General features: G+C 44.4%; 1 protein-coding gene across 1 annotated transcript in view; it reads left to right on the forward strand.

Moving 5' to 3' along the window:
• The window catches only part of LOC139050978 (glucose dehydrogenase [FAD, quinone]-like), a 100,984-nt gene extending 79,186 nt beyond the window's left edge, over positions 1-21,798 (forward strand). Inside the window, exons 3-11 of the mRNA XM_070527907.1 lie at positions 1,551-1,740; positions 2,378-2,509; positions 2,966-3,087; positions 4,213-4,383; positions 9,293-9,446; positions 10,936-11,099; positions 12,066-12,243; positions 15,235-15,457; positions 17,596-21,798. Coding sequence (XP_070384008.1) covers positions 1,551-1,740; positions 2,378-2,509; positions 2,966-3,087; positions 4,213-4,383; positions 9,293-9,446; positions 10,936-11,099; positions 12,066-12,243; positions 15,235-15,457; positions 17,596-17,779 — 1,518 coding nt within the window. The 3' untranslated portion in view covers positions 17,780-21,798. The remainder of the gene's footprint in view (positions 1-1,550; positions 1,741-2,377; positions 2,510-2,965; positions 3,088-4,212; positions 4,384-9,292; positions 9,447-10,935; positions 11,100-12,065; positions 12,244-15,234; positions 15,458-17,595) is intronic.
• The last annotated feature ends 2,674 nt before the right edge of the window (positions 21,799-24,472 follow it).

Raw genomic sequence — 24,472 nt, forward strand, 5'->3', positions numbered from 1 at the left:
AGAGCTTCCGCGCCGCTTACGGATGCTTTGCGCCACGGGACGTGAAGGAGGAGAACTATTTTTTTTATTTTCTAAGCAGTTCGTTTTTTTCCCGCAAGGTGTTAACTTTTTAACGCCACTCCGAAGTTTTGCGACCGTCAAAGCAGACAGCAAAAGAATGGCCGCCTTTGGGAGCGGCGCGCGCGCTTCGAAAGATCTCAGATCTCGTGATTCTGGTGCGTTTGAGGCTGATGTTATTGATAGATCGGTGCAGCAGCGAGTCTGAGGATGATGTCGTTTTTCCGGACTTTGAGGGCGACGACGACGCAAGCCAGCCCGGAATATCGGCGGCCGCAGCCTGGCGCGCCAAACTGTAGTGCTTGCACTTAAATTTTTCTAGTGGAAAACCTATGGAATGAAAATTTTCGATTTCTTGGGATATACTGTCTATTAGACGGCAATACAGTTTGTATATCTCATAATTTTTGTTAATTCTTTTTCTCAGTGATACAAGCGTGTCTTTACAAACTTTGTTCAAGTTTATCCCACAATCTTGATTTTGACAATTTATATGAATTTATGACATACATCTCGTTAATCAAGCTTTTATGCGTGAAAAGCGTATTCATTCTGGCTTTTGTTTGTGTATTACATAAAATATTGAGTGCACTAGTTTCTTCAGAAAGAAATATCTGGCGTAACCTGCAAAACCTATTTTTTGCCTGGTACGGAAACAGTTAAGCTCTTCTTGAATAAAATTATGTGCTATTGCTGCGTAATGTGTTGTGCACCATTTAATACAGGGAGCAAGGAATATTGCTGAGCGAGAAATTGCTTAAGCCTATTCTGTTTGCGAATTTCATCACTTTATACTTTGATGGGTTAAATGTTTCATAGTAATTGATTGGTAGGCAGGCATTGCTTCTAGCCTAGCCAAGCTTCAAAACATGAGACCTGGTTGAATCAAGCTATAGCAACAAGCCGAAAGATTCAAACTTAATCGGAACATTTTCACATGGCGGAGACTTTAAGGACTGGATGTACGCAAGCCCGAGAGGTGCTTCAACACAGATATAGTGGAGTACCCGCGCAATAGCAAATCATCGTATTTTTTTTATTTTTGACAAAGGATGCATTGCTAATGTTGCTAAGTTCACATTGCTGATTGCTTGTGCCCTGTGCCTTACGGGGGTATGAACCATTTCAGTTGAAGGTATCAGCTATTGATTATGGTTTTCTGCCGACGTTATTCCACGAAGAAATTCTGGGATCCTGGTCACACACAGCTTCGCTGTAAAAATACACGTCTTCATAAGTCAAGCTAGATTCAGCATGTCCCAGACGAATCTCAATTACGTCTTTAATTTTGCTCACACTGAAACTATGGTACAGGCACGTAGCCTCCTTAGGAAGGTTATCGATCACTGGTGTAAATGTGCATGTGTATGTCGAAGAAAAACGGACACTAGATCTACCATGAGACGCGTAGAGTTTATTGTAGTTGAAGTTTGACAACCTACAGTTTCTTTGAGCTCATGCCGAAAATCTTAATGGGGGCTTCCGCTGTGCAGAGGAGTCCATGGCCGAGAGGAAAAGCGCTGGGAGGCTCGAGTGTAATCAACTACATGATCTACATCCGGGGCAATCCACACGACTACGACCAGTGGGCACAAAACGGGTGCGAGGGATGGTCGTGGAAGGAAGTGTTCCCGTACTTCCTCAAATCAGAGGACAACCGAGATCCTTCCATTCTGCAAAATGGTAGGCATCATTGCTGGACGATTTGTGCATGCATTCACATATAACGACTAACTGCCACTGACGTGCACCGCTGTCACGGAGATTAGATGTTCATTATCTCAAAGAATGTACAATGTACAGAATGAATCAGTCAATCAAAATTGGGTTTTATTTAACAATAGCACCAAATAGGTGGACTTATGTGACTAGTACCTGGTGGTCAAATACAAAAAATACATATTTAGATCTACCGCATGCATACTTGCTCATCGAGCAAGGACGTTGTTTACATGAAGAAATCAACTTACTAATAAAAAGTTATTACATTTTACTAGACAAGAAGAAGCGGTTACATGCGAGGTCAAATATACAGTGAGAGCACTTCGGTCAAGACCTTTACGATTTTTTTTGCAAGTTTATATTGCCGAACTGACGTCCACAAAATATTTGCAAAATGCCATGCGTCTTCTTTTTTGGAACCTACTCCCCGAAAGAAATGTTGGTGATGTTCCACCTCCTTGAAAGAACACGAATTTGCAAAAGAACAGCGGAGAAATTTTGTGGTTTTTAACTCGAAGTGAATGAGAGTATATCAGCATAGGTTTAAACCTTGTGTTATGTCTTGTTACTAGCAATGCAATCGCTACTTTTTTCCCAGGGTACCATAATCACGGCGGCCCCCTCACTGTATCTACCCCAGCATACGCGACGCTATTGAGTCACGCCTTCATTGATGCCGGTCTTCAACTTGGCTACCCAAACGTCGACCTCAACGGACCCCAGCAAACAGGTCGAGCATGCCGCTTATAAGGGTTTGTGGGCTTTAAGAAGAAACGCTGTCAAGCGGGTAATAAGCAAAGTGCATCTTTAATAAGATGTATCACTTATACAGCCTTTGTACTCAAACAAGCTCCTTCTGAGAGTATTGTATACGTAGAATTCAGCTGCGAATCTCATGGTCTAATTTTCGCATTCCATAGTTCAATTCAAGTAATATTACAGAGTTGTTTGTTTGTAGGTGTCTGAGCTCAGTGTTGTTCTGAAGCCAACTTGATGTAAATTAATGTTGGTGAAGATCTCGCGTGATTTTGGGCATAAGTAGCAATATTTTTATTGGCTTCAAAGCCTACAATTTTCGTCCCACTAATTGGTGCCAGCGTACTCACTTTTACAGTGCACGTCAAATTGTGAGTTAAGTGAAGCGTCATTGCTAATGTATACGTTATTCCCAATGGTGTGGTTCCAGGTTTTGCCATCCCGCAAGGTACCTTAAGGCGAAGCGCCAGATGCAGCACAGGCAAGGCGTTCGTGAAGCCTGTTCGCCATCGAAAAAACCTGCACATCACTCTCTACTCAGTTGCCACCAAGGTGCGTGTTCCGGCGAAGCGTCGAACCCACTTTTCTCGCTTCATTGTTGATACGCGCTAGGAAATTCGACGCAGCATCCTCACGAAAGGAATAGACACGTTGCCGGAATCTAAAACCTGTTATAATTCCGAAATGCAAAAGAATCGCGGAAAAGCAACTGAAGCAAAACTATTAAGCAACAAAAAGTCAACAATGGAGTAGGAAGAATGAAATTATACCGTGTCCAGTGTGTTCGCAAAGTGATGACCTTACCTTCCAGGTTGCACCATTGACGGCACATATACGTATGGATGTTTCCTTGGATGTCCTCAGTCATATCTTGAAAACCAGCACAAGTTTTCCCGTGGCTTAAGCTGGCAGACAATGCAGTAAAAACTACTGACATAAAATATGGCACAGATTCACAAAGAACGAGTACAACAAGGCGGTGTCTTGCGATCGTATACCAGCAAGGGCAACGATGGCATGTATTTTTTAGAGTGGAGAAAAAACGTACTGGGAATCACGTAATACTGCAACGTTGGAGCGAACCGTTAAGTCGCATCACCAACTGAGACATCATACGAGGTTACGCCCAAGCGAAACGAGGTACATACATTCTCGCACTACTTAAATGCAGAACATTGAATGGACCAGCAGTGTTCTTCATCTACGCAGAAGTCTCTGCGACAAACGCAAGCGGAAGACAGTCGAGGAAGGAAAAATGTAACTCGTCCGACTGTAGCACGAAGCTACAAAGCGAACCCAACGCGAATTTCTCAGAAAGAAAGGGTCGCAGTTGAAGAGTATAATTCGTCATGTTCCCAGACGAATACGGAATTAAGAATATCCTATATTTGGTTTCCTTTGTAGCTTCGTGCCGGTAAGGCGCGTGGCGATTTTCGCTTTCACGAACTTTCCTACAGCTTGTGGGCTTGCGCATAACTGATTTTCGCTGACTTCGCTGACAGCATGGACTCATCAGGGCTTCGCTTGTATCGTGTTGGCATCGTTTCGACGTGACGGTGGTGCGATGAGTGTAGTTTGCGTTCAGCTAGACCACTGCAACTGCCTGTGACGTAGTTTTCATGGGCCAGCAAAAAAATTGCGCTCACTACATTGTGTTGCGGTGACCAAAACTTGCAGATCCATTTTGACGAGTGGAACAACGCCCGTGCAGTACAGTTTGAGCGCTTCAAGGTGCCACACATGGTGTTCGCCCGACGAGAGATCATCCTGTCGGCTGGATCCATCGGCAGCACCCAGCTCTTGCTCCTATCTGGCATCGGACCGAAACACGACCTGCATCAGCTGGGAGTAAGCTAAAATGTTCCCTGTCATCCGAAGAAGAAAATCCATGGTGCTTTTTCTTTCTCTTTAAGTGGTCTTCAATGTCTTTTTTCTTCTTACTTTCATGCATGAGCATGCTTTTGCTTCTGATCAGCTATTGCCTGTAGTGCAATCTGACCTCTACATGCAAATTTTTTTTGAAGTGGTGGATATTACTAGCCTAACATATCGCGACGCTTCGTTATCTATTGAAGAAAGTTCCACTCCGCAAGCTTTTAGCTATTTACTTCGGGACGTAGGTTTCAAATGCAGCGTCGAAGCTAGATAGCGATAGGGCAGTGTCCAGATATTATAATTTGTGAGGGAAGCGCATGGTTCGAAAGATCCATAATCAAACATTGCCGCAAGGTGCACCAGCATACCAGTTACTTTTCCAACACAGCGCGTGAAGGTGAATTTGTTAGAAAATACAATGTAGAATAACTTTGTATTTTCTTGCAAAACATGAAAAATTTTCGCTTTGTTTTTACTGAAGATGATTCCATGATATCTGTTGAGACATTATTGCTCTTACTAACTGGCTTCAATTTCTTAATTTCAACACGCATGTAAAAGTACTATACTGAAAATAAACCACTCTCTCTCTCTCTGAAGTAACTCATGAAGACCTAACGACAATAGCTTAGTTAATTGGACAATGGAACAGTGCGATTTACTGCGCGATCATCGTCCGCCGTTTCCGGTAACCTGCTCGAACACACGGAATGGTGTTACATGCCATATGCTATTTTTTCGAACATTTTCGGAACAAAGAGCCGTTTATATTTCTTCATAAAAGTCCGTGGACTGCTGACGCAAATGGGAAGCGCCGCATTGAGAGCAGATAAAGGACAGATTACTGAAGGAGCAACACTGTAATTGCACTTTGTAAGCCAGAAACGTAAGCTGAAGCCTTAATCATTTGCATGCATGTATGAAACGTCTACGTTTAGGTCTGTGTACCAGCCGCAAGGTTTCAGACAAATCTGGATGCCGACCGAAACGGTGAACTTCTTGATTATTTGTTTACTCTGTGTTCTGTACTAAAGATACGCGTACGTCTCACAAAGCAAGAAGGTAACTCTGAGATTATGGAGTCGTGAGCAACCTACCGGCACTGCCGATAATCGTCGAAGCACTAACCCCTTCATTTCACTGGCACTGAACTTACCGACTGAGTATTGACGGACCGTACCCAAAATGTCGCAATCGGTCTCTTAAGAGTGCTGTTACAATTGCAAATACAATACCAACTAATCGCATTCCCAAATATGATTCGTGTAGTGTCAGTCAGTATAAGCTTACTTACTACAAAATTTTGTGTTTCAATGCCGTACGTGATGGAGCCCGTGTCGCAGAAAATCCGGCATCAGCGTCGATCAAGTGTGCCACTTCGGCATCTGGCGTCCGACATCATTTCGGCAAGAAAATTGTTGAACCACCCATACCCAGGCCATCCACGTGACGCAAAAAATTTACTGAACAAATGTCTCTAGGGCCACGGTGCAGTGCGCCCAGTTCCTTGCAATACCAGGACCTACTGAACTGCAGACCTGCACAGATCTCCCTGCTCCTGCACGCCTGGTCTAGTTCGCCTCTTTTGACGCCAGGGACAGAACGGACAAGCAGAGTGGCGCTAGTTATAACCTGTTCGTTGTCGCCTGCCTCTGCGATGTGTTCAGCGCTCGTGCTTCCATTTCGGCAGGCACAAAGTGCTCGTATTGGCGGTAAATGAATACATTCACAAATATAGAAAGAAAACAGAAATTTGCGAACGCTTTGCGTTTGAATAGTGAAAGTAGAGGAGGAGGAGTGGTGTGCAAGTATTGTAAACAAGGAGCATAGGTGGCAGCTATAATGCTAGATCAACGGCAAGAAATTTCCCTTTTCTAGCCTAGAGGAAAGAGTGAATTTTTAAACAATTTAGTGCGTGCACGGAAAGCGAGCAAGTTGTGAGTGTGATGTTGCCGAGACGCGCGTGACAGGTAACGTTGAATGTATGTTCGTCCATTAAATTCAAGCGACTTGTCGTACATCGTGAAGAGAAATTTTAGTCGTGCCACAGTTCTTCGTGCTTCTAAGGTAGGGATATGGTTTCCGGTCATAGTTGTGACAGCGAATCAGTGGACCTAAACTTGTTGAAAATGAACCGTACTGCTCGCCCCTGAACCATTTCAAGCTTATGCTTATCCTTTCTGATAGAACTCACGACGGATTCACAAACAACTTTTAAGAGTTAAAATGAGCGGTAATCGTTCTGTCGTCGAACATTACGGTGGTTTCAAGTTTCTAAAGAGCGCAGAAGTGAATTTTGCAACATATAGAGTGAAACTGTTGTGCACGTTACGAACTCTGTAAACAATGTGACATAATAATCTGCCTGAAAAAGGCAACAGGAGCGGCTATTTAACGCTATTTCAGAGAGCAGCGGACTACACGCTCCGACATTTTTTAGGTTCAGGCAGTAAACTTTTGGAGCCAAGTGACCGATGAAAGCCTTGTGACATCACTGTCACTGTGTTGGCGAAAATCATCAACTAGACAAGCAGTTCGTCACAACACAACAGCCGCCGTACTAATTACAACGCCGCACCAATCAACTGTAGAGTAGCAGACGATGGATGGATGGATGGATGGATGTTATGAGCATCCCCTTTGGAACGGGGCGGTTGGTTGCGCCACCAAGCTCTTGCTACTATACTGCCTAATATTCTACCTAGGTTAAACAATGAAAAAAGACACACAAAAAACACTATGAACTACCACGCCCAAATTTTCTGATCCCCTATTGCGAACTGTGCTTTTGTACGTCTCCGTCTTTTGTCGTTTCCCTACTTTTCTTCCACCAATCCTCCAGTCGCCTCTTACTAATGTCTATTGCGGACATGTTTGCTTTACCACTGCTCCCTCTGAACCCAAGGGCTTCAAGGAGGCCAGTGGTGCCTAAATCGACCGCTGGGTAGATGTCTTCACATTCTAATAAAACATGCTCCGTAGTTTCCCTAGCTTTACCACAGCAAGCACATGCTTCTTCTTCCTTCTTATATCTCGCTTTATAGGTGCGTGTTCTAAGGCATCCTGATCTCGCTTCGAAAAGTAATGAGCTTCCCTTTGAGTTATCATAAATGGTTTCTTTCCTGATTTCGTTTTTTCCTCTTAAGTAGTTACTCATGGCAGGTTTCTTTTCCATTGCCGCCACCCATGAGATTAATTCAGCTTCTCTGACTTTCCGCTTGGCCTTTGTTGTTGTGTTGTCCACCCTACAGGCCGCATACTTGCTGGTAAGCTTCCTAGTTCTTTTCCTCCACTGTGAATCAATGTTTTTCCTGCACAGATACCTGAACACTCTCCCAGCCCATTTACGTTCTTCCATATTCCTCAGCCGTTCTTCATACTCAATTTTACTGCGAGCTTCCCTCACTTCAAAACTAGTCCAGCCCATATCACCCTGCACAGCTTCATTTGTAGTCTTCCCGTGAGCGCCCAATGCGAGGCGACCCACTGACCTTTGGTTCCCGTCGAGTCCTGATTGTACCCCTGATTTATAGCAAACAACCGCATTTCCAAAAGTAAGTCCTGGAACCATTACACCTTTCCACATACCTCGGAGGACCTCGTACCTATTGTATCCCCATAGCGCTCTGTGCTTCATTATGGCTGCATTTCTCTTCCCTTTTACTGTTATGGTTTTTTCCTGTGTTTCCATATATCAATTGCCTTCGTTTATCCATATACCAAGGTATTTATATTCTGTTACCCGAGGTATTTCTTGGCCCTGTATCTCCACTGTCTCTTCACTGTTTTCATTGAATACCATAACACCTGACTTTCTAACACTAAACTTCAAACCTAAATCGTTGCCTTCCTGTCCACAGATATTAGCCAGACGTTGCAAATCACTTTGCTTGTTAGCTAGCAACACAATGTCGTCCGCATAAAATAAACCTGGGTGTGCTGCTCTATTACTGTACCCGCCTGTTTGTATGAGAGATTAAACCCGATATTACTTCCTTCTAGCGTCCTCTCCATCCTCACCATGTACATCATAAACAACAGCGGGGATAAAGGGCACCCCCTGCCTCAGTCTCTTGTTGATATGAACTTTCTCCTCGCTCCTCATCCCTTCCCATTCAACGCAAACGGTATATTCTAGGTAAATCTCTCTCAAAAGCTGTATACAATCGTTACCTAAGCCTTCCCCTTCCAGGATATGCCACAAAATGTTGCGGTCTACGTTGTCGTAGGCTCCTGTACGAACAGGTTATAAAAGCGACACCAACGGCCAATGGTAGAACGATAGTGGGCGCAAGTGGCTCCCATAGAAACCGGATATCTGTGCAGGTCTGGAGTTCTAGTAGGTCGTATGCAATACCTCTGGCTGGCGCTCGCCTCCGCCGCATCGCGGCCCACGCAAGAGGCCGCGTTTCTACCACAAAGCCGGCCTTCATGCATAGTGTTCGCAGCCAGCGTTTCCGGGTGAACATTACGGTTACATACTCTCCAGTTGCCGGGAAGCGTGAAAAGCAGTCAGGTATCTTTCAATTCTATTGCGTTCCACTTTTAAAGGCTAAGCTTAAGCGTGCTACAAACTTTTTCCACTCCTAATGCACGTAACTGCAGTAGTCTTCAGCATAATATAGCTGGATATTTTAATATTCAAGCATTAGTTTACCAAGCAAATGTATCTCTTTGCCAGCTAAAACAACAACGAAAACATAGTCATCGAATAGAAGTCGCCAGAGGCGATACTTGGGGTGGTCTTGGTGTGGTCGCTCCAGAGTGGAGTAAGGGTTGTGCCACAGCTATAATCACCCTGTTGGCTTCTATTGGTGGAGTTAGCTCTTTAAACTCCTTATATCGATGAACGTCGCATAACGTGTTTGCTCTTTTTGCTTAGATTCCCGTCATCGCTGATCTACCAGTGGGACACAATCTACAAGACCACATCTACCCTGGCGGCATGAACTTCCTAGTTGAGGAGCCAGTGTCTATGATCCAGACTCGAGTTTTCAACCTCAAACAAATCCTTCTCTATCTCACCGTAGGGAAAGGTGAGCCACCACAAAAGACGATGTGCAAATGTTCTCGGAAAATTAGGTTTAAGAAAGTGCGAATCGCACACGTAGTTCGTTGAAAATCCGCTTAATGGTGCAGTTCAAAATAATTAACCGTTAAAGAATCCCAATGATCGCAGTAGCAAGATCGTATGTTTAAGTTCCAGGTGAATCAACATTCACTTGACTGAATGCAGTGTTTTGTGATGCTGAAAACTTGGTCATTTGAATGTCTGCTATACTTTGCCGCACATTGTCCTCAATTTTGAAGCTTTTCGTGGCTCCATGTTTACGCTTTTAAATAGTTGTAGCACCTGATCAAACCAAAACACTTTTCGCCATTTGTCGCTTGTTGATTAGCTACCAGTTATTGCAATGTAACAGTACGCATGATTTCACATAATACAATGGAACCATCAATCTGCCCGAATGCTTTCTTCAGCAAAATAGGAAAATGGAGGAGTGACACCTTACCGAATCTCTGCATGTACTGCAAGAAAAGCATACCTTTTTGCACCAGTTGACGTTCAGATAAAGTGAAAATTTACGTTCTGATAGTGTCGTCACTCAGTAAGAACGCACAAGAAGCTTAGTTTGACCATAGTACCTCACAGTAACAGTGTGAAACTTACGCAGTAATGTTTAAAATTATTTCACGATCCCTTCGATAATATGGTACTTCATGGTGCAACACGATTTCATGATAATGTAGAATTTGGAAGTTTCCTGAGCTTTTATGAGAAGGTGGCTAGCGTTCACCACTATCATACTCTTTTCCAAGTTTGTCGCAACACCTGGTGTCCCTGCTAATATGCTCCGAGCATTGAGGTATGAGGTACGTAAAAAAGCAGTGCTTGAGCTTTCTTTTATTCTTCGAGTCATTGTGGCTAACGCACATTCCTCGATACGACGTGCGTAGACATATCGCGATCGCATAAGGGGTATCGTCAACTCTCCTAAATAATTTTTCAATCTTGCATACGCCATGTGCATCGACCACGAAGCTTGTATGCAAACTTCTAGCCCGTAATAGAAATCACACAGAATTAAGCAATCCCTTTATAATGAAGATCCTACCTAACTTTCATCAAGCAGATTTAGCTAGAAGAAAGGTGACTGTTGCAGTTTCAATTGGCGTGGCATCATTTAACATGAACACAATCGACCTCCTCCAACAGAATTTTGTTTTGTCAATTATCTGGTGCAATGTGACAGTATAATAGCAGTAACTGGAAAAGGTAGTGCTTCTCGAAGTTTTAGCGTCATGTAATCGGTGCTTAACACAGAGCGCAACAATCTCAGCATGATGCAACCAAGAATTTTATAACCTTCGCTCGCAGGCTCTGTCTCGTCACACCATGATGCCTTGTTGCGTCAATATGGCATTAGTCTTCTTGAACTCTGAAAGTGAATTCGCATTCAATGGTCTGCTGACGTTACAGAACGGTAAACGATGCTTTCTGTTGGCATCTGTGCGTTCTTGCAGGCCCTCTGACACTTCTGGGCGGTGTTGAAGGTCTGGCATTCATCAACACGAAGTACGCCAACAAAAGCATGGACTGGCCGGACATCGAAATCCACTTTTTGTCCGGGTCGCCTGTATCCGACGGAGGTCAGATATTCAGGCGTACCCAAGGAATTGCTGACGAGGTATGGATATCTTCAGAGATGTAACATTCCGTGCTTGCGACACTACTTTCCAATATGTTCAGAACGCTACGTCACTTCTGTTCTGGCTGCTAGGCACTTTCAGGCTGCTAAGCACCGGTTGACTGAAAAGCCGGGATTATGTAAGAGTTCTATCACAACGCTATTCCGCTTAGCGCTTTGTCAGGGGCCCGAGCAACGCTAACCCCACGTTATCACCGACATCGGTCGGCCATGAGCACTGGATGATAAAAACGAATAGAATCAAGAGATATGACTTCAATCCTTATGACAACCAAAATTTATAAAGTAATAGACATATCTATGAATGCCGTCCTATAATACCAAGCTCGCCTTGGCATTCTAGCAGTTACTGGAACTAGCGGTCTGCTTGCATTTGCAGCTAAAGCGAACCTTCTTGTTTCAGTTCATCGTTACTTTTTGCTCTCTTGGACAAAAGCGCAAAAATGTGTCAACGGAAATGTGAAAATTGCCCTGCACATTTGAAATGGCTTTCTTCCCGACATCTTTGACTGTATATTTTATTTTGTGGCTTCATCTGCGTGTCTTTTTTAGATATCTGTCTATATAAAGACAGATAGCAGACTCCCTTGCACTTTTTAGCAGGTGACCTACCGAACCACACACATCATACGCTAAACTACTAAGCTTTAGTCAAAGAAATAAATTACATTTAAGTAGGCTACACGAAACCTACATGAAACTTTTAAAACGCCCAAATCTCCTACATACCATCCACTATAACGCCATGTCAAGCACCCCTTTAGCACTCTAAGCACACACAAATTTAATCGCATTTTGCCTATCTTACCTAAAGTAGGTTCCTTTGTCGCGTTTGCTGAATCATTTGGCATTAAGGCAAAAGTGATCCAGGCGTTCTAGTGTATGCCACATGCTCACGCATTTAACATAGCATTCAATGTCCCCCTTCGTTGCGTTTTTTTGCAGCTTTGGGAGAAAGTTTACGCTCCTTACATTTACGCGGACACGATGTCCGTGTATCCGGTGCTGCTGAGACCCAAATCTCGAGGATTCATCAAGTTGCGGTCTCGGAACCCGCACGACCCGCCTCTCCTGGACCCAAAGTACCTCAGTCACCCAGACGACATCATGACACTAGTTGATGGTGAGCAAGCACTAATCACCGCAAGCTTTTTTGAAAAAAAAAAAACGTTTGCAGCCGCGGAACATTATTTTGGATTTCTTAGCTACATCACTGCGTAGTACAACGCTAACAAGAACGAAGTAGACCGCCGAAAGAAGCATAACGACATGAACACCAGCAACATCGTTGTCACTGATTTTAAATTAAGGTTTCATTTCGCAATCGAAGCGGAAACGGAGGCAATAAAGCGTACAACCAGGAATGCCTCAGTGTACGCCAGGGGCGTTTTCTGTTGCCTTTCGTATCATTTACACGCTGTTTACAATTACATTTTTCACTTTCGCATTTTCGCTATACAAGAGTTCTTGCTTCACAGGGAGGAACTGAACTATATTAAATAAATACTACGCAGTTTAAATTCCTCGTTTACATTTGAACAGCGCAAAAGTCATAATTTATTTTTTTGCAGCTGCATGAACAAAACCGAAAAGAAGAATAAAATCATGAATTAGGTATACTATGACATGAACAGCTCCAGACGTTTGCGAGGCAGGTACGCTAAGTGACACTACCCCTCGAGGCATAAGCAGGTGCGCAAGCACATCGCCGACTGATGCTAGAGATGCACACGGTAGTGTTGTCACAGAATCTGTCCTTATGGTTGGGCGCCTCAACGGGTTAATATGCTTTATGTTTCTAGAATAGGCCTAGTACTACATGTGGGTTGCCTTTCTTTCTTTCTGCTGCGCCTCTCGCAATATATAAATAATAAAATCAAGTTCATACAGCCACAATCATTGGAATTAACGTTCCCCAACGGTGGTTCTTTAACGTGACGCTAAATTTATGTACGTGGAGCACTTCTGCGTTTCGTCACCATCGAAATATGGCCGCCGGGGTGACGATCGCACCCCCGACCATGAGTTCGGCAGCGCGACGTCAAAAGGTCTATTGGATTCAGCGAAGTTTCTCTGCACCTTCTGCACCTAGGCCTTCGATTCTCCAAGGTGCAGCGGTGCACCCTGCACCTCGCTGCACGATTGAACGAGGTGCAAGGCAAGGTGCCGCCCCGGTGCAGTGCACCCTTGAACTCCGCAGCGAGTGGGTGCAGCCCGGCACACCATAACTGGCACCCCCTGCACCTTTTCGTTTGTAGTGCCGTGCACCTTTTTCTGAATCGAACAAACCTAAGGCTACGGGGATACCACGACCTGTCGCCTGCCTCTATGTAACTCCTACCTCATAGAAAACTAGAGACTGAATTATAGGTAACTGGCTATTCGTGCGCACGTGAGGGCTCCGCCCTTTTGCTGCTTGAGCACAAATTATGGGCAAAGAAGTGGCTTAGCAATGAATTCACTGTGCACGCCTGTGAACTCTTATTTCTGTCCATTGTGGCTATGAATGTCAATATCTGCATATCATCTGAAAACACTTTTAGGAGGCTCTGTTTTTGTTTCGAAAGCACATTTGGTTAAAAGCTTCCAGAAGACCTGCCAATATCTTCAGACGCCTTTTCTTACGAATATATATGTATACACACCCGGCAATGGGACCAAACAAACAAGTGCTTTCGTTGCCTTTTTGAGGACCTCTCATACCTGCCTGAGAGTGGTGAGGAATGCGAGAGAGCGAAAGATCACCGCCGTGTTTCCTCTGCCGGTAGTGGACGCGCAGCTCCGCTTTACTCTGCAGGTGGCGATTTGATGGAGAAATGCGCAGCATTTTGAGAAAGTTGTATGGCAGACTTTTAACTCGGAGAGACTGCTGACTGTGGATTGCGCAGCGCATGGGTTTGGAGGAAGTGCACGAAGTCCAATGCAAGTACGGTGGGCTGTACTGACGCGGTCCCCTTCTTCGTTGCCTCCACTCTTTCTATGGTTGCACAGATATACAAGCCGATGCGGGCCCATCTAAATTACGCAATAGATGAGCAGTTGACTCTGCCCTTGCCACTCCATCTCCCACTCTCTCTAATGTAATAAGATCATATGAAGATGTACAGAATCATATGCTCCAGGGCGTGATTACAGAGGAATCATTTTGCAATAAATGAAGCAGCAGCGATACACCAAAATCACCCAAGGAAGAGTTTTTGTGAACAGTTGGCGAGTCGGAACACAGCTTCCGTACCGTAAAGCAAATTTAATCCATGCAATGTGTGTTGTAGCAACTGTCGAGAAAATTTGTGCAAAATTTTTAGATTATCTTAGAGCAGAAGCAATTTTTTTTGGCTTAGAGAAACTTCAGAGGTTTTCACTGGCGCGCATTCAAGAATCCCAGAGTACGTGACGGCATCATACTTAAGCACTCCATTTAGCTCTATCGTTCTTAGGCTTTCGTTTTGAACCTGCAAATTCATTCTGATGAGAAATAGCACAGTATTGAAACCCAAAACGTAGAGATGATAACATTCCGCTATAGTCCTTATGACTCTTACAAATATTCGTAAACTTACACTATTAGACTTTTTTTATACTGGAACATTTGTTGATTTCAATCCATTAGTCACGGACTTTAGCTCGTCTCATTAACCGTTTAGCAGCTTTCCTGGCCTGTATTGCGTCTTTCGTGTTTGCTACACCATTAATGCGACATTTTAAGGAAACTAACAATTAAACATACAATGTCAGCTCATTGAATCCGAAGAAATGTATTAAGGGTGTTTGCTGTTTTAGTAGGACTGGCAAAAACGCGGGCTCTCGTGAACCTAGCAACGTCCTGTGAAGCGATGAATTGCACAATACGGTTGCTGTATTACAAGACCTTGCTAGTGAACCCTACGTTAGTTTTCTTGCTATGAAAATGAGCTACGTACTTTCAATACCCAAGACAGGCCGTGGTTTGCGAACAGTTTATACATCCCTTATCATGCCTAAAATGAAGTTTTAAGTGCGTTTTTTAGGCGCCTGAAGCCCACATGTTTAGTAACCGAAAGTTTGGTCTCTATTGATAGTCTTTATCTGAACATACTCTGAATGTCTGCATCTTGTATTCTTGCTTCGTTTTCAGCAATGAAGTTCTCAATGGCGGTTGCCGAAGCGCCAGCTTTCAGGAAGTACGGTGTTCGTATGTGGGACTTGCCGTTCCCTGGATGCGACCACTACAAGCACCTAAGCGACGAGAACCTAGCGTGCATGGCGCGATCCTTCACCAACACTATTTACCATCCTGTCGGCACGGCAAAGATGGGACCAGTTTGGGACCCGACCACAGTAGTTGACCCACAGCTTAGGTAAGCTAAAGCAGTATGTACTTTATGAAAAGCGCGCTGTGTCTTCAATGGGGCCAGCTAAATATTTGCTGAGGGATTACTGAATGTTGTCGCTGTTCTTATAGGGCTGCCGACTGGCTTACTTCGCGCCGAGCCCCAGACGGCAGTTACAGCTTACGTATGTTATAAAGATAGTTTCATCACAGCTTACCGCATAACTCTAAGGCCAGTGCTCTTAGAGCCATGGCGTCACAAATACGAAGGGTAACAACCAGTAACATGAGGGACGCGGTTGGTATTCACCAAAAGTCATTTACAGAACCTTATCATGGTTTTCGATGCGAGCGTCGGCCTTCCCAGACGGCGTCTCAGATAATCGTTCATGCATTCTGCTGGATAGAATGCACCTTTATAGAGTGTTTGCGCGCTTACAAACAATAAAAGGATTTTCTTCGTACCACCGCAGTGGGAAAGACAGCTCTATCATTGCAAAGGCATGCCGCCGATTGGTTCGCCCGAGTGTCCTACTTCAACATATGTGTGCGTAGGAGGGAGGGAAGGGGGGGGGGTATGCCACAGAGCTACATGTGGTGCAAGAATGTCTTTTCGTTAACGTTGTTAAAAGGAAATCAACAAGAAGGCCGAACGGAGAAAATGTAGGAAGTCTATAAACCTACCAAGTTCACTCTTACTAGATCAAGCGATTCGTGGCTATTAGCAAGTGCTGCTAAATGTCACCGCTCACTGTCCGAATCGGCCTCGCTCAGAAACCTTCATGGGAGGCTAGACACTTCCTTTCTGGGAATCTAATATGCCTGCGGAACCAAACGCCCTAATTAAAGGATTTAATGCGTCTTCTCCTTCCATACAAAGGAGAGCAGATGGTTGGGCTAGTTGGTTGAAATTCATGCTGAAAAAGTTAACGCCGAGACACAAAGACAAACGAAGTTGCCATTATCCTGTGGCGCATTGTGCAAGGGCCAATCACGATGACGCGTTAAAGAAAGATTAGGAGAGAGAGAGAAAAGGATGCATAGAAAGGCAGGGAGGTTCACCAGAGTTAGTTCCGGTTGGCTACCCTGTGTACGGAGGCAAAGGTTAAAGGGGATAAAAAGAGAGAGTTGAAGGAGGAGATATTTAGAAAGATTAGAACACCGAAGATTACTTGGGGGAGATTCCCTTGATAACCTCACTAAGCATTGCCGTACGTGTGACAAGAACGATAGGAAAAAGAAGACCCAATGCAAACCGTTCAACTAAACAACAATTCTGTTCGGGCACAGGGATCAACTCGTGCGGTAGCTCATGGAAGCCTTCCATATGAGTATCAGCGGAGATAAGTGCATCAGTCAGACTTCCGTCCGCTTCTCTGATAGGGAGTTTCGGTTCTTGGCCAACTCAATCGGGTACACGGGATAACACGTGATGTTCAAGATGATAGCCTTGTTTTATTCTGTTTCGGTTTTCCTATTTATTCGTGCATGTGTTTGGAATAAACTTCAGTTGTGAGTTAGCACTCGTCCTTGTCTTTTCTCAGCTTGTATTCGTGTCTCCGCGCAAGCTTTTTCAGTATGCATTACATACAAAGACTTGGCTTATATGTGAAGGGTTTCTATCATTTGACGATCTACAGCGTACCCAAAATCTTCCCTGTTTCTACTTTAATAAGACTCGTTGGGAATAAAGTGACAGCAACGGATATTTTCCATGTTTTTGCGAATGCGGACGCTAAGAGACTTCGCCTAATTTATACCACAGGGCTTACTTTCGAATTAAAGAATAGAATGGTGAAGATGAGGTTAATGCTTGAGAACGAGTGATATAGCAGCGGCGAAATTTGTTCCATGGGAACGCCCAGCTTGCCACACGCCCATTAATGTCGCGACGGGTGCTGTGTCAGAAAGGATTCAGCAAGAAAGCTAAGAAAATCGTGGCAGAAAGCTCGACAGCATCGGCATCCAGTTTGCTACCATACGCGATAGGAAGACAAAAATGAAGAACGGCAGCTCTGTCGTGATCACACAAAAGACTGTACAGCGTGGCTACACCTAGCCACCTAAGCACGACGATTTATTCAACTGCCGGTGCGCTTCTCTGCATGCACTCTCGGTGAGTGTCGCCCCAAGATCCCTAATTGCGTACCCTTCTTCATCTCGCAGGGTCAAAGGGGTGCAACGACTGCGGGTCATCGACGCCTCCATCATGCCCACGATCGTGTCGGGCAACACCAACGCGCCGGCGATCATGATCGGCGAGAAAGGGGCTGACATTGTCAAGGCCGCCTGGGCCCACCACAGCAACTTCCACCAGCAGTTGCACGAGGCTGCCAAGCGCAAGAGGTGACCACGGTCGGCCGAGAGCCGCGCGAAGCAGCGGCCCCAAGCGCTGCAAGCACTCTTGCCAAAGACTGTTGCATTGCTCACTATACGCCAGCGCCACAAACACGTGCCGTGTGCTGTGCACAAGGACTCATAGACCGTCGGGCCCAGCGCCGGGGACAATAGATTTGTGAGCGCTAACTAACAGCTCAGATACGCACGCACTGACCTCGCCACTCCGCGCACTGCCTTCGGCATTTCGGTATTATATGCTGTTGAGCGCTGATAACGTATCACCTGTGTGTTCCAAACTATTCACCAACTCAAAACTCCAAATCAACACAAATATCTACGGAGCCTTACATGCAAATGATGTTCTAAAAGACTTGCATGTAAGATCCCTTCAATGATGATGATGATGATTATGATGATGACTTATTGGCATCCCCTCTGAAACGGGGTGGTGAAAAATACTCACCTAGATTGGTTGAGCTAATCAGGTATGTTATACGTGCTTTTCAGTCTAGCAGTCTGCCTATATCTGCTTAATCTTCTTTCTCCCGCTGGTAGCTTCTAAGCCTGCCTTGTGCCGTTACCTATACCTCCCTATAACAGATCTTGTCCTATAAATGTTTTTCGTCGTCTGTCGATCACAAGGATTCTTGGTGACAATTCCGCCCATTCAATGAAGTGACACTACGCCTTAATAATAATGGAGTCAGGGATTGGGGGGTCCGTGCTGGATAACCTCAGAGGTCATGCAATAATTTTCCACGGTTATTTCTCTACGAATACCTTGTAATCTGGCAATCTCATCGTCTTCATGAATGCACGGAAGTAATGTGTTTCTCAAACAGTTCCTTATTGGAGTCGCTGAGGGGTGCTACTAAAGAGAAGTAAGTTAGTGGTGCTGGGATCTACTTGGCGTAGTCGAAGAAGAGATTCAAGTCCTAGGAATTCTGTGAGCGCAGGGCTGAAAATTATTCGTAGCAATATTGACATGCAAAAATTGCAGGCATTAAGAAAAGCAAAACGCACGTTCTCGGTGCTCGTTGGAGCACCACCCGCGGAAAGCCCAGCTGTAACTTGGACGAGACCTGTCATACCGCCGCAGTGTGGAGTGGCTTGCGCATATGCGGCAAAGACTAACGTGCTTATAGGTGTTGTTCCCCTTCGCCCACCAAGGCAGGCCTTCAGCACTGAGATCGGCAACAAGACGCTCCGCTGTGGCCACACAAGATCACCACGAGGAATACGCGAGCGAAAGCCAGTGCTGGGCTAACGAAGAACTAGATTGCATGAATTTTCGCTGAAGACCAGTCGGAAATTGCCGTCAATCGGTTCTTCGGCCATTCCTCACGCTTTCACAAACTTTAAACATTAACCGACACTCACCACCACTGTATGACTGACAACAGAAAAGCAGGAGTGACAATTTGTGGAGTTGTTCTGAAGACTGGAGTGCCTTAAACGTGCGCGGGATCTGAAGACTTGGCTTCGTGTTCCACTTGGTCTGTAGAATGTTCGATTGAGCCTGCGATGAAAGCAACCCGGACAACGTGCTATCATCGTGAATGCAGAAGTCAGGATTTGTAGTTGGAGTGGTGTAATGATACCGTGGTGAAATTCCTGTTGTACTATGCAAGTAGAGCTGGGCTCCAGGTTTAGCGCTTTCTGAGTGTGAATGCACCGGCTGGCAAAAGCGCTGCAGATTTCATTATGTCGTACGGCGCGAGATAAATGTTTCAACCGTAGTTTCCTGAAACGCCATGCTTTCGCACGGCACCATGCGACCGTGTAACTACTACACCGGAGCAAGAACGGATAAGGGCCTATGGTACTATAATGTGGTATGCAATGGTTTCGGTTTGTTACAGTTCGCTGAAAGAGCCTGAGTGTTTTCTTAACACGTTATGACTAACTGCGCAAAGTCACTTGTGTGACCTTTATACATTACTGCTGCCACACTTTAATTCCTGAGCGGCCTGTCTGATGGGCAAGACAACGCAATTCGTATAATGCAGTAAAGGCATTCGAGAATAAACTCAACTGCGTCGCGGATCATTTGTTTTTCTTTGGGCTTTCAAGGGTAATACTTCATGCAGATAATACTGCATTTACCGCTCAATACGGAGGTATGCAATTTCTGTTGCATAAATATGTACAGAAAAAAATGCATCCCTCTCGCAGAACTAGGATATGCTTTGAAGATCTAATTAATTTAGATTAACAATTTCTTTCTTGCCATTTGTTATAAAGCTTCAGCAGCATCAAGCGTCGGATAGCGCCTCGCAATTATGTGTGCCTTGATAGTAAATAATATTTAAGTAAGCCAACCTACATATTCCGTTCATGACAAAAAAATTTGCAGCGTAGCAACACTATTAACATATGCCGTCATTGTATCTGATAAAGTGGTGATCTTTGCTGCCTGGTGTTCGTTCTCTGCCTATGCTACCTCAAGCCTCATGATAATGTCAAGCTAATATGAAGGCACTTCCGTAGTAAAGCTCAATCGCTTAGCAAAAACTGGAATTTAGAGCAGCATGTTTTTATGCATAAGGATGCGGTCTTTTATTCCGTACTACTTGCATGAACATAGGCCTCTAAAAGCTGAAGGCAATCAATATATGATTTTAACAACCTTCTGTTGACATTCGCCAACTTGTACAGATGTCACCAACCTTTATGTGATCTTTTTATCTGTACAAATAACTTATAACCTTGCTTCCCTTCATTTCCATCCAACGAAAATGCAATGTTCATGAAGTGTTTAACATTGTTACTGCAACCTGAGAATTTGCGAAAGATGTACAGACTGCCACCAGTGTGCCTCGAAATTTTTTTTCCTGGTTGAACATGTTCTGGGCATCTGTAATATTTAAGTGGTACTGCAAAAAATATAGCGCAAAAAGCTAATGTCTGAAACGTAAGGCAGATTATCTGATATGTCGAATTAGCTGACGGGGCTCACATAGCACGATTCTTTGCAGTTTCAAATTGCTTTCTTTTGGAAAACTGCATACGTTGGCATGTATGTTTCTCTGGACTGCATACTAAATAAGAAAGGAAAAGAAGAAAAGAAACATGAAAATGAGGCATATGTAAGTTCTAATTGCTTTTAGGACATGGAGCGCAGTGGCAGCTAGCTGTAGGGCCAGCAGTTGATTCTAACCAAACATCAATAGCTTTGTCAAGTACTACGGTATACTCAAGAAAGCCTGTCATCATGACGTTCACCACTTGCAAGTAATATGTGCTGGAGCTGAAAGTGACAACCAATTTTTGCACATCCTGTGATTTATTAGACTTGGGTGTTTTTGTGTGTCTGGCTTCGATTCCAGAAAGCTCGGCGCTTCGTTCCAGCTTCCCTGAAGTTTTAAGTCACTGTGGTACAATGCGTTCCCTTCAACCCCGCGTCGAGCAACTGCTTCAGCGAAGTATACGTGCTGTGAAGTTTGTGCTTGGGCGTTAATCGTCTTCTATTACATTTTGGTTTCTTGCGTGTGTGTGTGTGTGCACCGTAGTGTACTGGCGTCTGCGGCAGTGGTTGCGAAAAGAGTGAATGAATTTGTGTTTGTGCTTTGCAGCTTTCTCCACTGATGTTGCTCATGAGTGACTGTCTTTTTTACCGCAAGAAACCTTCCTTGGAAGAGTTCCTCGATGACTTTCTTGCTTAAATTTCCGTTGATGATTTAATTCGCCTCGCTAGAGAGTGTGCTTGCTGGCCCAGATCAAAACGTTTTGGCCCTGTAATTCAAATTTTTGCAGCTTTTGTCTTTAAAAAATGATCTATCCTGACTCTTTCGTATCGAAGGAAGTAACACTCATTCATCTAATAAACCGCGTGAATTAGGACGTGCTAAGGGCATCATTTCAGGATGATGTGAGTTACATGGTGGTTTAATTATTTGTTCAGCTTTGTTGTTCGGCGCTTTTTATTATAGTTAAGGCGCAATTTTTGTTGTGTACACTGGTGACAATGGCTTGCTCGAAGAATACTCTTTGCTGATTCTTGTTCAATAAAAAGGACCGCAAGCGTTATTTGTGCCTAATGGACCTCGTGTCCAGCTCCATAATCCAGAACCATACTTTTCTTCAATAACACGAACACAATCAGCTTTTTCATTTTAGCAAAGGATATTATGAAATCAATTTTGTGAATACATTGACTCGGATGCCAACAATAGGTGTCATGCTTTGCTCGAAAACGCCCCTCAGTAAGCCAAGTGCATTTGTTTCAGGTTTCTTCCTGAATCAGTTAAATTCAAATAAATTTGTTGTATCCCTCAGCAGATTCGCCTCCCCGCTGCGATAAGGTAAGTCAGGGCTTGGCCTTGTTCACTAACAGTCTTATTTCTTTCGATGTACTCTTGGCCATGCGAAGCTCTTACACTACGATGATGCAGGCGTGGTGAATGTAGAACCAATAAGTGGTTTTTAAATCTACTTGTCCGTGCCCATGGTATTCCTTCCGGTTTCAATGTACCCCCAAGAAAGCAGTTACAAAACGTGCGTGCCTTACCATACAATAATTGCACAATTGTCTAGTAGCTTGCATCGTTTTCATCGACCGGTTTGTGGGGTCCCCATCGCACTGATTGTTAATACCAACATGAAGAACATCACGAAACTAATGACTTGGTATTTAAATACATAGGTGGGCAGTCGTCTCAAACGAATACATTCATGCTCACCAGCGCCAGTTCCTGTTGTTCAAATATATCACGTGCAACATTTCGTCAAGTCATTTCATGTGTTCCCAGGTATAGTCCTACGCGAATGTATCAGTGTTTTTCTGAATTCATCGTCTCAGAAACACTAGAACGACAGGGAACGCATATTGCGATTAGAGCCGCCATGGGTAGTCACGGCAATATAAGAAAGACGAATATTTTGGAGCGTATTTATTTAAGAGCTCGAGAACAAGCAATCAGGATGCACATTTCATTCAGGATATTCTAAATGAAATGTGGATCTTAAAGTCTGCTTTAATGTGTTGTTTCAACCAAAAAAAAAATTACCGACGATTACGTTACTTCCTAATGCGAAATTTGAGCGCAGCAAATAAGCTGTTTCACCTTTTCGATAGATTGAGGCAAAGAAATCGAGCAACACATGTATGCGCTATCACAGAATTTTTTTTTTATTTTTCACACGTATTCCTTTAACAAAGACTCCACTAACAGTTCTTGACAGTCATGAAGGAAGCTTTGTGGTCGGAGAATAGACTGATATATGTTCGACTTGGTACACCAATGCTTGATTCTCAAAGACGAGATCTATACAAGTGCCTCGCGAGGTTGTCACAGCCGTGGGACGCGTTACGAGCGAGAGGAACGGGATGTTCTCCCGCATAAGCGTTAGGAAATTGCTGTTTGTCTTTATGTCAACATTAAAGTCCCCCACTACTAACATCGGTGTGGATCGATGGACGGTTAATGCGAGTTGCAGGAAGTGCACGACGTCTTTCGTGAGTGCGGTAGCGGACTCACGAAAGCGGTATCAGTCGGTCGCTGCTAGCGCTGGGGGGATGAAAGGGGGGCGGAGCTGGTTACGAGGCCAACGACAACGCCGACGACGACGCGAAACCCAGGAACGGACGCCAAAGAGCCATTTGTGTAGCCAGCCCTCCTCCACAGTCTCTCCTCCTCCCTTCCATCATCCTCCCTCGCCCGGAGAGTCGACAGCGCGCATGCGCGGCGGCGGAGCAGATTCGTCGGCGAGCTGGTTACGAGGCCGACGACAACGCCGACGACAACGCCGACGACGACGCGAAACCCAGGAACGGACGCCAAACAGCTGCGCTCTAAATGTTTTAGCTGGTCGGAAGTAATCGTGCAAGAATGTAGCACTGAGCGGAAAAGACTCTTCTTGAAAAACGCAACCGCATTATTGAAAATTTAAAATAAAGATGACAATCACTTGGTAGTTTGGTTTGTCCGATGAAATATTGAATAGCAAATTATTACAGTTTCATCTCCCACTGCCATTGTCCTTTCCTGAGTAAGAACGGGCATTAGGGGGAATTAGTGGCAATGTATTTGTGTGGGGATTCAGTCGCAAAGTATACAGTCTCAAAGGAAATTTTAGTGCATTGTGCTTTCGGCGGCATTTTTGTGTAATAAGGTGGGAGCCCATGATGGCATAGTCTCATGCAAAATTTTCAACGGGAACGAAATATTGCAGATCTCCTAAGACATCCCACACCTTACTTCCTTGCTTAACTTATCCAAAATATTGGAAGAGAAAAATAGTACTTTTAGTTTCACTACCAGACAAAGTTTTTAATGAGCACCCGAGGGAGTGCCCGTGAGCCGAACGCAGACTCTAAGCACCAACTACTTGAGAAAGAGTTAATACTGGCGTTACAAGCCGAGTCTAAGTTTTAGCCTTTATTCGTGCTCAAGTTCACCGTAAGCTGATGCCAACACGAACATATACATACTGTGGCCGAGCGCTAAGGCTTACGTACGGCCACTCGGTGAAGCAATTAAAGCAACATACAAGTTGGTACTATATGTTCACCCGAAAGCAAAGTCAACATGATGAAAGCTAGCTTGCACCATGGGGCGCCAACAACTGGATAAGCAACAGTGAAATAATTTGATGGAAACTTATCGCTCAACAGGCCGATCTTAATTGTGGCCTGTGAGAATTAAAAAGAGGCGGTTGGTAGAGAAGGACACTCGGCTGTTCATTATAAAATAAATGGTAC

This window comes from Dermacentor albipictus, chromosome 10 (assembly GCF_038994185.2).
Source record: "Dermacentor albipictus isolate Rhodes 1998 colony chromosome 10, USDA_Dalb.pri_finalv2, whole genome shotgun sequence".
NCBI classification, from domain to species: domain Eukaryota; kingdom Metazoa; phylum Arthropoda; class Arachnida; order Ixodida; family Ixodidae; genus Dermacentor; species Dermacentor albipictus.